General features: G+C 40.4%; 1 protein-coding gene across 2 annotated transcripts; it reads right to left on the bottom strand.

Annotated features, from left to right (window-relative positions):
- Positions 1 to 570: 570 nt before the first annotated feature.
- Positions 571 to 12920, bottom strand: IFRD1 (interferon related developmental regulator 1). Of its 2 annotated transcripts, none has more exons than XM_027906924.1 (12): positions 12554 to 12920; positions 10796 to 10900; positions 9941 to 10022; positions 9398 to 9522; positions 8949 to 9106; positions 7528 to 7578; positions 7256 to 7434; positions 7060 to 7168; positions 4477 to 4611; positions 3085 to 3213; positions 2002 to 2097; positions 571 to 1239 (listed from the first exon to the last, which is right to left on the bottom strand). In XM_027906924.1, the coding sequence occupies exons 1-12, from the start codon at positions 12597 to 12599 to the stop codon at positions 1150 to 1152; spliced, it is 1305 nt and encodes a 434-aa protein (XP_027762725.1). In that variant the 5' UTR covers positions 12600 to 12920; the 3' UTR covers positions 571 to 1149. The 2 variants fall into 2 exon arrangements, with proteins under 2 accessions (XP_027762725.1, XP_027762726.1); XM_027906925.1 differs by lacking the exon at positions 12554 to 12920 and adding an exon at positions 12091 to 12202.
- Positions 12921 to 14725: the final 1805 nt, after the last annotated feature.

The following is a 14725-nucleotide window of genomic DNA, read 5'->3' as shown; positions in this document are numbered from 1 at the left end:
TTCTCAGGGGCTTGTGAGGTTTTTTTGATGCAAGGTTTACTTCCTCTGCTGATAGCCTGACCTACCAGTTTCAGAATGTTTATTAAGACACGTAAGTTTACAGATCTTCAGGTTCAGAGGCTCCAGCTACCTAAGTTTTAGTGTCTTTATTTCAAAACCCCCACACACCATTCTCAAGACAGTTCTGTTACTGGCACATTTCAGTCCCCTAGAGCCAGAAACTGAGAGCACAGGAGTAGGTTTCAACATTACGAACACAGGGGAGCTGGAATGGCTCCTGTAAGATAAGGGACACCTTATCTTTTTTGCAATACCAGAACTAGAAAAAACATTTGACCATTACAAAAGCAGTGACAAATCAACAGTAGGCTGTTGTGCAAGACCACGTACAAGTAAGATACACCTTTGAAACACAGCAAGAAAGACTGTCACGTAGCATCTACTAAACCACTGAGACTAACATAACTGGGTCTGAATGGGCAAAAAACCAAACCCTTCTGTTTCACCCTTTAGGTTTTGCTGTTGTTGCAGCTGTTCAATCATGAAATAATCACTTTTACACAGAGTGCAACCAGTGAGAAACATCTTTATTGCAAAAATTAAATATCCAATTTCAGAACATAAAAATCTTGCTTTTGCTTTATATTGAGGCAAGTATTTGTCATTCACTACTTGACTGTCAATAGAGGTTATTAAACTTCATAGTCCCTGTCAGGATAAAGTCATAGTAATATAGAAATTTCTTTGTCCACCTGCCATTGAAGAGTTAAAGTTACTCAATTTCACACAAATATGGTTATCTTTTCATATTAGCACATTCTTACCAAAACACTTGATCCATGAAGTAATTTACCTTTATATGAAGAATCCAATCTGACTACAGTTATCCACTCCATTTAACATTTCAGTTACAATATATTCAACCTTTGGAGCAACAGGTGGCTAATGCAAATGTTATAATGTATCCCTGCTCCAATGTTACATCAATATATATACACTGTATATGCAACTAAGTAACAACATGCATTATATTTACAGACTTTACATAACATCCTTGTGCACAAGTGCAAACTATGACTACAGAAGTTAAAAATTCATTTAAATGTTACAAATTTAATTATGAAAATTGAACCCCATTGAAAACGAGATCTAGAAAAATTCCCCCACATCTGCTCTTTTATCACGACATTTACTTCTAGCCTTTGTCCGAGCCTTGAATGCTGCAGAGTTGTACAAATGCTACAAGATAAAAAAAAGAAAAATTAATTACAGATGTTCATAAGGCTTATGATCTTCAGAGTTTTTTCATATTACAAAACAGATGAAAATATCTTTTTATTAATTTTTGAAGTAAATTGGTAGGCTTTCAGAAATCTATCCTTCCACCTTCAGAATACTATCCTTCCACCAAAGGCCGATTCATTGTCATATATATACATTTAAAAGAAATGTGGTTTGTATAAGAAAGGCTGAGCTACGAACAATTTTGGAAGCCTGTCAGTTTTAAACATCATACAGACAAAATGTAGGTTAAATTCACCCCCAGATTAAACCTGGTAGCACCACTGCTCAAATTATATGGAGGATGAGTACATTCATAAGCAGCAGAACAAAGTCATCCTCCCAGTGCCCATTTTACACTGCAGAGTTTGCAATATTGTCTTTATAAAGACCCTGTTTCCATGGTTTCCTGTAGGTCCCTCCCTGAAAACCTACAGTTGTCAAAAGAGACCAAGATTCACATGTGTGGAGTGTGAATCTGGTACCAGTGAGCAACTCTGTGAACCTTCATATCCTTAGGAAAAGCAGTAGCAGACACGTGCCCATTGGAAAATCTAAATGAAGAGCTCAAAGGCACATACAATCAAGGCTGGGTTTCACTCAGGACAATGAGGCGTTGTTAGAACTAAAACAACAAATTTAACGGTAACAGCTTCTGAAGTGCAGGAGAAATGTACCAGTGTATGAAGCAAAAGAAATTCATTAGGTGGAATAACCTACCCTTTCAAAACGGGATATCTTCATTGTTTTAAGAGTCGCAGCATCTAGCATTACTGGTGGACCAAGCTCAAACACATTCCGAAGAAAGTCGTTTGACTAAACAAGAAACACAAACAATCAATTTCTCCTCCAATTATCAAGTCTCCAAAGTTGACTACTATTAAACATCAAGTATTCCAGTAAGAAATAGTAGGATTTGTGTCAACTTGCTGCTGTTTTTTGCAATTAAGTCAAGAGCACTTGCTCTTTCAATCAGAATAAGGCTAAGAACAAAAAGTGCCCCACTGAGAAGACAGAAAGAGCTCCCCCTGCCTCTACTGATTTTTCTGTCCCAGCAAATGAGGCAACTGTTCTGTTCTACACAAGATCAGGCAGCTGAACACAGATCCATATGTTTTTGCAACACAGCAGTTTTAAAATATTTGCCTATAAAAGTAGTATTTGAAAAAAAAAAATGACAAAGCTGCTATGTGCCTGGGCTCCCTCAAGTCACATAAAAATGCAATTGACACTGGACCAAGAACTTTAACCCCATGATTATCATAGCAATTTGGGAGCACATATTCCTAAGGTACAGTTGCTGTTTCTGCTACATATATAAACAGATGACTAGTAAACAAGCAGTTCGCAGAACAGAGATAACGACTTATCCCTTCTCTTCTGGAATGCTCTCATCATCAGTGTGCAAATTGTGTTCACTGTTTTTGACTGAAACTTTGCCTTCCTTCTACAGGCTCAAATAGGAAGGGTGGAGGCATGCAGCTTTATAGCAGCCAGATGACTACGCCACTCTGCTGAAAGAGAGCATAAGGATTCAGCAACAATCCTGAAGCTAAAAAGATAAGCAGCTTAAATCTCTTACTTCTTGGAGAATTCAACTGCTAACCCAGCTACAACTCAGAAGCTCACCCAGACAGTTCTGGCTCAACGTAGTCCATTTTTTAAGTGCTGTCTTTTAACACTCCAAATGCAAAGCCCATCATTTCACTAAGTTCTACTCAGGGTTTTGTAGTTCAGACTGAATGACATCAAAGAAGCCGGGCAGTAAAGAACAGTCTGAGCATGTGTCAAAGAGCAGCTCACCTGCAAATGATATTGCATTCCCGACCCCAGGATCTCCTTGAATGTATCATAAGTTTGTTTTTTAACCCAGCAGTCAATATACATGCGCTCAGGTCCAAACTTAACCATCTCTGTAGGAAAGTCACGCTCCTATACAAAAATCAAAGGAAAAAACATATGTAATTTTAATTTAAACAGTCTTTCTTACTAGGAATTGTATAGATCTCAGTGAACTTTATTTTCATTGATAAATTCAGAACAGTAAAGCCTTCCACACAACAAATTATGCATATCCTAAAGATATGCATAATTTGATAACCTTATGTGCATCATAAAAATGGATGCACACCTAAAGTTAAAAGTCATGCAAAACTTGAAGCTGATATTCTTTAAGTTAGAAAGTATTTTTTTAAAAAAACACCCTTTAACTTTCATCTTTAAAATTACTTTAAGAATTAGGATCTATCTCCAGAAAAACCAGTTCTGAGTGCAGGAGCCACCTTAAAGTCAGTCTGTAAGCCTCATTTAGTCTCCACCTTATGAGTATGAGGAGCTACATTTGGGACAATGGAATATAACAAGTGCTAACAGATGCATCTACAGGCAGAAACTTAAATGCGACTTCAAATCCTGCCAAACCTTCTCCTTAGGTTTCAAGATGCCTAACCATTCTAAATATCAACTAATATTTACTTGGTCTTAAGCATATAGCAATGAAAAAATTATCTGACAAGCAAAAATAAAAATCAAGTTCCAGAGGTGTAAGATAAATAACCCATTAACATGGTAACAAGTTTTACATCTGTTTTAGAGGCTTACTCAGTTATGTCACTAATCAAGTATTTTTAGAGTCCTGCTTTGAGTATTATTCTCATAATCTGGATATGCAAACACAGAAGATTATGGTACTGCATTTAGGACAACTCCCCCTCCCGTTCACAAATGCTTTATGGCCCCTGACAGGTATCACTTGTGATATACCTACTAAGTTACTTTTTGTCTATTATGCACAACAGTTATGTATGATTTTACAATAAATCTTTCCACAGAATTCAGGACACTAATTTGGATGTCATACAAAGTTTTTTTATGAAAAAAACTCTGCTCATGGTGTAAAATAAAGAATTTAGTATTTACAGTGCAATGTTTAGCCTTCTTTAAAGAGAAAAGATCGTCTCTATCTGGAAGTCAAGGTTGGAGCAAAACAAACAAAAAAATTACTTCTTGTTCCAATATTCAAAAAAAAGAGGCAGTTCTATTTCACACAAGTGATCAGAATTTGAAATCTCATTTCAAATATTTTTTCCTGTTGCTTTTGGGAATAGCAGTACTGTTTAATAATAAAACAATTTCCCCTAAATTGTACACTATATACTCTGAAGGTCTGCACTGTAACTAAGACAGAAGAATCACCTCAACAGCCCGTAGAACATCTCTGAAGACAGATCTCTGCTTTCTTTTATCCACTTTGGCGCGGTGCTTGTTTCCATCAGTAGCCAGAGCTCTTAGTTTCTCTGTTAGAAGGTCCATATCTTCATAAAAGAAATCCTAGTAAAAAAAAAAAAAAAAAAAAAAAAAGTGTTTGTTGTTGGTGTAGTTTTGTTTTTGTGGGGGTTTTTTTTGGGGGGGTAGTATTTTGTGAGGGGCTTTGGCTTTGTTTGTTTTGGTTTTATTTGTCCTTGGGCTTTGCTTTGGGTTTACTTTGGTTTTTGCTTTTGTTTGGTTTTGTTTTTGTTGTGGTTTTGTGTTTGGTTTGTTTTTTAGGGTTTTGTTTTTGTTCAGGGTGGTGGTTGTTTTTGTTTTGGGTTTTGTGGTTTCTGTTTGGTTATGTTTGTTTTGGTTTTTGTTGTTTTTATTATTGTTTTATTTGTTGCTTTGTTTGGTTTTGTTTTGGGTTCTGTTGTTTTCATTATTTAATTTGTTTTGTTTGTTTCAGTTTTGTGTTGTTTGTTTTAGTTGGGTTGTTTTGTGTTGCTTGTTTTAGTTGGGTTGTTTTGGGTTTGGTTGTTTGGTTTTTTGGTTTTGGTTGTTTGGTTTTTTGGTTTTTTGGTTTTTGTTTTAGTTTCTGGCTTAAACCTCTTCCTCTTCAAATAAGAAAATGGATCTCTAAATTTTGGGCATGTAGATCTCTACAGCCTCTTACTTTGTTATTTCAAGGGACAGAAATGGCACTCGTGTAGTTCCATTTGCAGCGTTCAAGCCAATAAGAACAAAAGCACAGCATCCAGTTTACCAAGAAGGGCACTAATGAAGTTTATTTTGGTAGTCAGAGCCACATGAAAGTGTACAGCTCCTTCAGTGTGCATATACACCTGTAAATCTGTTCTGCTCTGTAATTCCCAGGCACTCAAACTGAACCTGGCTGCCACTTCTGACAAGCTGAGGGCGCTTGAATATTATTAGCACACAGTTCATGCCACTGGAGACAGATTATGAAATACCCTTAAGACTGACAGTATGGAATATTTAGCTATAAGTCTTGTATGGAATGGGAAATTAGAAAGTAGGGTTTTTTTTAATAAATGCTTAACAAAACATTTAAAGTAAACTGTTATAAATTAGTGTTATTACTTATATTTAATATTTAATACAAGCTTTACACATATAACAAAATGTTTTCTCTCCCCTATTTACTACTTTAGCGGTAGTTCACCTCGATTACAAGAATGTATGTAAACTTATCTAAAAACAAGTTTTTGCCTTCTTTTTTTAAATCTGCGTGTTTTGTCATGTCAACTAAATAGGGCAAGTTTACTGTATGCTTTTTGAAAGGAACTGGTAAAAGGCAAAATACAGCAAGCATTTTTAACCTGCACTGACTGTTAAGGATCCAATAGGAAAAATCTGTAATGATTAAAAGGGGCATTTCCTAAATGGACAGAAATAGTTTGTAGTAATAGACTCGTCTGTTAGTGCATTTAAAGATTTTAGTTACTTGCAGTCAGCTTGACCAAATAAAGGATCAAGTTGCAATCTCCATTTAGTTTTCTTTCAAAGTTGACTTCCACAGCCAAGAGACTCAAATCCCCACTGTCTTCAATTACACAGAAGTCTCAACCTATTGTTTAGGATTATGCAGTGCTAGGTGTGCCGTGATTCCTGACTCAGTTATCTTTTCACTTTAGACAGTGTTCTGGCAGAGCACTGCAGCCTTGATCAAGTTAGGAGCCATTTGGCAGGTCTAAAGCTGTGCCATGACTAAGTGGAAGGAGGCTGTTTCTTTCAGAGCTGTCAAGAAAACAGTTTGGAAATCAATAAAGCATATGAAGAATGCAAAGTTTAGCTGTGTATGAAGTAATATCAAACAGCTTTCACCTAATCCAACTTAAAAGCAAACCCCAAGAAATCTCAGATATATTCATATTGGTATCTGTGCAAAATTCATGCAAATCTTTTTAAAGTCTCCCCATTTAAAATGACTGCCTAGTCTTTAATTGACTAAAATAGTCACAAACACCGTGAAACTATCCTGCAATACAAGTTATTCTTCCCAAGTTACCTAAATAAGGATCCTGAAAAAACAATACTTAAGTCAACATGTCTCCCACCTAATGAGATTTTTAACTCTGAGAACAGAACTGTGCAGGTTGTGAATTATTTGAATGTGTCTGCACAAGCATCTGAGAGTGTTCCCCCTACAGTAAACCATACTGTTTTATTCTGGAATTTCTCTCGGGATTTCTTTATTTTTTTTGAAGGCTTGCGTTGAATCGAGATTTTAAATCTTGCACTCCACATTTCTAGCTGCTATTCAGTACTATTTGATGTGTTTTGCTTCACTGCTCTTGTTTTGCAACATAGAAATTGGTGTGAAAGTGATAGCTAAATTGCTGTGAATCAGTGCTATACCCACTTAGATTGGGGCAAACTCACTAAAAAGAACAAACCAGGGAATTATCTGCCACTTGTTGAAATCCAGGGTGCTATGCAACACAGGTCAAAAAATTTGTCTCATCATCCCAATGCAAGAAAATTTAGCTGCTGACATCTACTTACAGCATCTGTTTCACGGGCCAGTTCAAACAGAAGGGCTAAAGTTTCTCCAGCAGCTATTCTCATGTTGAGATCATCACAAGACAGCAGACTTGGAAGTTTATGCATATGCCTAAGGAATAAGTCACAGTCCATTAGATGTAAATGTAATAAAAAATAAACAGTATTTCAAATCCTGTTTTCCAAGAAAGATACTCACATTTCAATTTTCTTCTTCACTTCATTCATTGGACAAATGGTCAACAACAGTGTCCATGCTAAGAGAGCACTGATGTGAAGCACAGTATTGTGGGTACTTGATACACCATTAGTATCTCTATCTCGCTGATAGGCTTTTGTGAAGATGTTTTCTAGGCATTCCATGGTAGAGTACAGTTCCTGAACGGGAGAAAAATACAATGGAAGTGGTTTAAGATTCACACATTTTCATCTTATCAATTTAATAAATTAAAAAAGTGTATTTATCCTCACCGTTATGTCATCAGTGACAATGAAACAGCAAATCCCTAAGCAGGTTGCACACTAGACATAAAAGAAAAAAGTGTCAGTACTTGACATAAGTGTTACAATTGACAAAACCTTCAAACGTGGACCTTTGAAACTTAACATCTGGAGTAATGGAAACTTGAGATTAAAACCTTAGCAAAGTGTAGAAGTCTGCAATCCTGTTTAATTCAGCTGCTTTGTAATACTTATCTCCCAATTCCCATCCACTCAGGATGATTTTGCAGCTGTTACTCTAACAAGCCTTCACTTTTCAAGTGTTATTATTTAATATAGCTTACAAAGCCCTTGAAAAAGCTATATAAATAGCACTGCTTTCACCAAGTGATTTTAAATCTCACTAGGATTCACTACTAGGAATTATGATGACAAACAGTAATGGACACACAGTATTTATTCACAGCTGTGGGAAATATTTTCCCTTTCTGACAACTATTACAATCAAATGGCATGAAAACTCAAGAGCCTTTCCTTGAACTTTGCAACTTCTACTGCAAAGTCCTACCCATCTTTTCCCTATTCCAAATATTCTACTCCAATTCCTCTTACGAAGAATGTGGAAAAAAATGCTTCAAGGTCATGTTTGCACTAACCACATAGGACTCAATATTACATTTAATCAGGTCAAGCTTTAAGAGCTTTTTTTTTTCTTTGTAGAAATAATTGCTGTTGAACCAGCACTACTTCCTCTTGCAGCTGACAGGATCTATTGATAGCTTGAGTACAATAGAGTAGCCATCCATTTAATGATGAAGGCAAGTTGGCGAATATTAGTTAAATCTCTGAAGTTTTTAAAAAACACTTGGCAAGAGTTCAGACTATCTTCAGTCAACATTTCAAGCATACCACTGATGTATAGATGAGATGTACTGTACTATCAAAATACTTTTGATAGTACAGTACAAATATACAAATGTATTATGTATGGAGTCCTAGCTGTGCTATATGTGATTTTATCAAAAATAAATATAATTGCTTAAGTAATATCCCTGGGCTGTTAAAGAATAAAATTAAACTTTAGGAATAAAATAAAATACAGGAAGGATACATTAATCAGTAGGTAAACTTTAATTTTTTTTTCCTATAGGACCTCAACATCAGCCCTCAGAACTGCATAAAGGAGACTGCACTACAGTGAGTTCAGACACTTGCCAAAGTACTACACTGAACAGCTTTTTAAAAAGGTCCCCAAGTTGAAGAAGAGAATCATGTTCAACCTTTAGGTGGGACTTTTTAAGTCAGTGAAAACTGCTATATATCATTGAGAGCATATGTCAACACTATCAGTACGCACTAGTGTGGTAACCTTTAGTTCTGGATTACACAACAGTAAGCTGTTCAAAAGCAGCCCTCTGTCCCTGTCTGGTAAATAAACATTTCATACTTACAGCCTGTCTGGCTTGGATACTGGCTGTTCCATCACAGACAATCTTCTTCAGAACTGGACCAAGAGTCTTAAAAATCTCCTCACTTTCAATTCCTGACCCCATCTGCACACACAGAAGACAGGCCAGTCCGGCAGCTGCACACTGCTCGTCACTCTTACCTGGAGATTAACACACTATAATGAGCAATCACCTTGTGCATTGCTTTCTTCCTTTAACATTTAAAGATAATAGTATGAAAGTTTCCAAGTGGAAATTCAGAAACCAATAGTTCCAAGATAATTTCAGTTCATTTTCTAGACAGTTAAAATACGACATCTAAATTTAAAAAAGGAATTTTAACTGAATTATTAAGCACTCTATAAAGTACTAGAGAAGGCTCACAGTCTAAATCCGTTTTAAGCAATGCGCTATTTCATAAGGATTATTGCTTTCTGTAGCATGTTCATTACCTTTCTTTATGCAGCGCTCAATGCTATCAGTTAGAGTCATTCTCCTTTCCATGATAAATTCATAGAGTATTTTAGAAGAAAAAGCACTTTTCAGACTTTCAAGGGCTGCTTGTCTTGTCTTTGCACTGTTAGAAGAGAAAAGGAAGACCTCTTGAAATCAGCATAAAACGTCTGCTTCTGTTTTATGGTAGTTTATATTTGTCTGCACCCAACAGTAGAGAAACCCACACAAGTACCATGAAGTATGATATGCTACAAGTTGCCTCCTTTCTCAAGGACAACAAAACTTAGTTTGGAGACAGAGTTCACAGTAGTATACCAGGCTAGAAATAAAGTTACTCTACTTCAAGCTATTAGGAAAGTCTAACTCATCGAAAAACTCCGTGGAGGGAAAAAGGTCTTTTCAGATCCAGAAGTCCTCATCAGCAAGAAATAATCCTAACCTCAGTAAGCACGTAAAAACATTTGATGTGTATTTCCCTTATTAAATCAGAGGAAGACAGCAAACAATGTATGAATGCTTTTCTTCAAAGCAGACTATACCTCTTGTCCAATGTAAGATCAATAAATCCCTTCAATTTGTATTCTAAGTCCTCTTGAGTGGCTTCTTCATCAACTTCGGGCCCTAATCCAGAAGAAATAATTTCATTAGCAGGCACAGTAGTTCCAACAAAATGTTTTTAACACTAAGAAAGTAGTTTAACACAGACAACAGCTACATAATTGTTCAGTATTACAGAATCTCAATTGTGTTAATCCTACTACATCGAATTGCCACCCAAAATACTTTTATAAGGACTGCTCTTGTCCACTACACCTACCCCTGGAGTACAGTGGCATGCTCACTGCTGATGCATCGAGTACTGCCAAAGCACATCCTATATGGCATCGCTTTAGAAGCCTCTGCAACACGAGATCAGTTAAGAGTGGCAAGTATTCCCAGAGAAGTTTCCCTGCCTTATCAAACTGTATCAGGCTTTCAGGTCTCCTCCTCCCAAAAAGAGGACATTGGAGCAGTCCCAATTGCAGAGATGGTCAGGGAGACAATGCACAAATCTAGTTCACAACAGGCAAATGTGACTCTTCCCATCCTAAAATCTTCTGAAGTTCTTACTGCCTCAACTTGCATGAAAACCAATGTCTTATAAATGCACCTTAAAACTCTTCTTGTCTCCATGTCAGAACTGAATAATTCTAATTGAAAGGAGCCTCTTAGTTGCCAGAGGCTCATGAAACCTGGAGTATAGTCTTACAAAACAAAAACAAACTAGATTAACAATCATACAGTGTTAAGGGAACATCACTATTTTGCTACTGCTATTTACAGTCTAGAACTTAAACTACTAAGTCAACTCAGGTTTTATATTTTTAAAAAGATGAATAAATGAGAGAATTTACCATCCTCAGTGAAGCTAGCAGGATCACTGAAGCCACTGCAGTGACTCATAGTTTCAATTGAAGCATCTTCATCACTAAAAGGCTGCACATTTCTGGGCTGACCACCTTACGGAAAGATGAATACAATGGTTTGGTCATTTTTCATAGGGAAAAGGAAGATCTGAGCACCCGATGTAGAACTGAACCCTCCCAGCAAATTCACTCTCCCTAATCCAACCACAGAAAGAACACTTCTGTCCTCTGCTGATTCCCTTACTCTCACCTATTCCAAAGACTTAGTTGGCTGTGTTCTAGAAGACCAGTTGTGAATGGTGGGAAGGGCCCACTTAGTACCGATCCAATTCCTGTTCTAGAGATAGGTCCAATTCCCACTCTAGATTTAGCATCTTCCTTTCTACAATCAACTTCAAGTTAATGCAATTTACTGTGACAGTGCTTTAAAATTAGGTCTATATTAATTCAACTGCTAGGACAAGCTACATAAAAGACTGCCATACAATCTCCAGTTTTTAATTTTGAGGAACTAAACATTTAGGCAATCATACATTAGCAGGTTCAATGCAGGATTTATGGGATTAAGTGTAATATGTGCACCATCAGCAATGTACAACTGTTTAAATACTGAATTACAAATACAAGCCAGAACATCAAATGCTTTAACAAGGAATAAAAGTTTTCCCTCTTAGGACCAAGAAGGCCTCAGTGCGGTAACTTCAAACTTTTTGAAGAAAGTAGTATTATTTTTACCAGTATTCATCCCTACAACTTCCTATATCTGTTATTTCTCCAACAGCTACCAAAAATAATTTACTCTTAACTCTGTTCTTCCAGTTAATTTTGTGGCACAGCTGATTCTAAATTATTTAAGAAGGCAGCACCCCAGAGCTCGCCAGCTTCAGACAGGCTTCCTGGCTACCAAGACCCCAAAAAACTATTTTTATCTAGGCAAAAATCAACCTTTGGTTGGATCAGCGTCCAAGCACTTTCCTATTAAGCTCCAGATGTTTTGCTGCTTTTAGCCATATCCACCTGCATCACTGACCATAACCCAAGAGAAAAACACCAGCCAACGCATGAACAAAGAAATTTGGGAATTCACAGCTCCAGCATGGCCACTTACTTGTTCGATACCTACTGACATTAAACAGGGGAGTTCAATGGGAGAAGTGGCAAGAATGACAGCAAGCCCTTCACAGACTAAAATAAAAGCAGCTGCAGAAACACCCTGCGAATTTGCACTTGATACTAGATTGATGCTGCTCACGGCTATGGCAGCCCGAAGCGAAATTTCTCACCACCCCACAAAACCTCCATTCTGCCCAGGCACCAGCACCTCCGCCACGCACGTTCCCATTCTGCATGAAGGCTGTTTATTTCACAATATCCTATTTTAGCGTAAGAACAAGGGGTATTTTTGGCAACACAGCGGCGTTCCGGGGCACACCGTCCCCGTCCCCCCGCGCTGCCTCCAGGCCCCGAGGCCGCCGCCCGCGGCTCTCTCCGCCGGCGGCGCCGGCCCGGCCACGCCCGCCGCCCCCCGCGCATGCGCACGGCGCCGTGAGGTGGCGGTTTCGGCCGGCTCCTGTCACCCGCCCGGCCCCGGCCCCGGCCCGGCCCCAGCTCCGCGGCCGCCCCCGCCCGTCCTGCCGCTCACCCACCGCCCGCATGGAGCCGGGGCGCCACCAGACAGGGCGGGCCTTCGCGGCCACGGGAAACGCCGGCTGGACCCCGCGCCCTCGCCCTCCCGGCCACGCTCACCGGCTCCGCGCTGGTGGTTGCTCCCCCGCTTCTTAGGCTTGGGCATGGTCGCAGCGGCGCTCGGCTCGGCTTGGCTTCCGCGGCTCCTCTCTGGGTCTCGGACTCTCTGCTCCCCCCCGCCCGGGAATCAGCGATAATCAGCCGATAGAAGAGCAGGAGCGCTTTTTACTCCAACGCCTCTGCGAGGTCGATTTCGCGGTCCGGGGCAGCGGGGGTGATTGGCGAGAGCAGGCGGAGGACGAACTAGCGGCGAAGGCAGAAATCCCCGGGGAGGCCCGTGAGCGGAGTCGATGCATCTTTCTCCTCTCAGACACCCGGGGCTAAAGGCGCGGAGGGGGCGCCGGAGCCAGTTTTATAGCGCCGCGGCCTGCGGGGGCGGGGCCGGGCGGCGCCGCAGCCAATGGCCGGGCGCTGCGACGGCGCGCGGGTGACTCAGCCGCGTGAGCTCGTGACGCGCGCGCGCCGCTGCCCAGTGGCGGGGCCGGGACGTCAGCGGCGGCTCGCGCTCCACGGCGCGGAGCACGCCGGGAGCGGCGGGCCGGGCGGAGTCCGCGCGGGGGGCGGCGCGCGGGGCCGTGTGAGGCGCTGTGGGCGCCGGGGGCGGGACAGCGCGAGCGGCCTCGGGATAGCCCGGATAGCCGGGATTCGGGTCTGCGTGCTGTGCGGGGCTGTGGCCGGCACTGCTCTCCGTGTAGGACTGACTGGTAATGCCAGAAGGGTTCACAGAATCCCGCAACTGTTCGGGTTGGAAGTAACCTCTGTAGATCATCCAGTCCAATCCCTCTGCCAAAGCAGGGTCACCTAGAGCAGTGTACACAGGAACGCGTCCAGGTGGGGTTGGAATGTCTCCAGAGAGGGAGGCTCCATGACCTTCCTGGGCAGCCTGTTCAGTGCTCTGCCACCTTGAGAACTAAAGAAGTTCTCAAGTTGAGATGAAACTTTGAAGTCATGATTTAGTTTATGGCCATTCCTTCTCATCCTGTCGCTGGGCACCACTGAAAAGAGTCTGGCACTTTCCTTTTGGCACCCACCTTTGAAATATTTATCTGCATTAATGAGATCCCCTCTCAGTCTTCTCCAGGCTAAACAAGGCGCAACTCCAGAGTCTCCCTCTTAGGAGAGATGCTCCAGACCCGCATTCGTCTTTGTCGCCTCTACCAGACCTGCACCAGTAGCTCCTTCTCTTTTTTGTGCTGAGGAGCCCAGAACCGTTGTGTAATTCTCACTTAAAAACAGATATGCAGGATAAATACCTTCTTCGCAACAGATTTTCTTCCACATACAGAAATGGGTTGTCACATAGCTTCCAGTTTAGAGACTTGTATTTTATATGGTTTTTAATCCAAAAATGATTTTTTTTAATTCTCTGCTAAATTTCAAATAAATAATAGGATAATAAATAAATAAAATTGGACAGCATTCCTATCCACCAAAAAGAGGTTGGTTTCTAATGTTTCTGAGCTGTGAATGTTTGTGAATCCTCACTGGTGGGCTGTATCAGAACTGCTCTGTTTGAGGGAGAGGAGGCAGTTTTGCAAAATGTGCTGAAAAGTTACATAAAACACAATAGCAATTGCATTGTTTGAATTCCTTTGTGTACAAAATGTATTTACGCTGACTTCCAGAACTGTAAACTTTCATAACAATTCCCTATACATGTTACATGAAAAACAAAGGATTTAGTGGCCCATTTGCATGCTGGGTCAGGAAATGCTGGAAGTGTCTATTTCTAGAGAACGGCAGCTGGCTCTACCTGAGCGTGATGTTTTTTTGCATTGCTGTGTAGTGTGAGCCTCTTGGTGAACAATTCCTGAGCATCGTGGTGGACGTTTCCTTGGGCACGGGAAGGTCAAATTCCTGAAAAGGTTTAGCCAGACGTGTTTAAGAAGAGCAAAGAGGAGACAGAAGTCAGTATGTACTGCACGTGTACGGGACAACACGTGAATGTCTCAGGGGCACTACTTTTGATCCTTCAGGATGAAATGACAGAGCAAAGGAAGCTTTCCAGGTAAATTGGCAGAGGAGTTGCAATTAGATGCAGAAGGCATAACTTTACCCTGGGGTACACAGACTTAATATTAGAACAAGGGAGCAGCACTGGACATGCTACAACACCCAACAGCAGCCAAACAAACTTGTGTGGTGGGAGTGTCTGAGCTGCAAGGTGCCAAT

Source organism: Empidonax traillii, unplaced genomic scaffold (assembly GCF_003031625.1).
Source record: "Empidonax traillii isolate 1590-97213 ecotype Southwest subspecies unplaced genomic scaffold, ASM303162v1 scaffold1375:size120127, whole genome shotgun sequence".
Classification (NCBI taxonomy): Eukaryota; Metazoa; Chordata; class Aves; order Passeriformes; family Tyrannidae; genus Empidonax; species Empidonax traillii.
The sequence above is the reverse complement of the archived record's forward strand: the minus strand, read 5'-3'. Positions and strand labels throughout refer to the sequence as shown.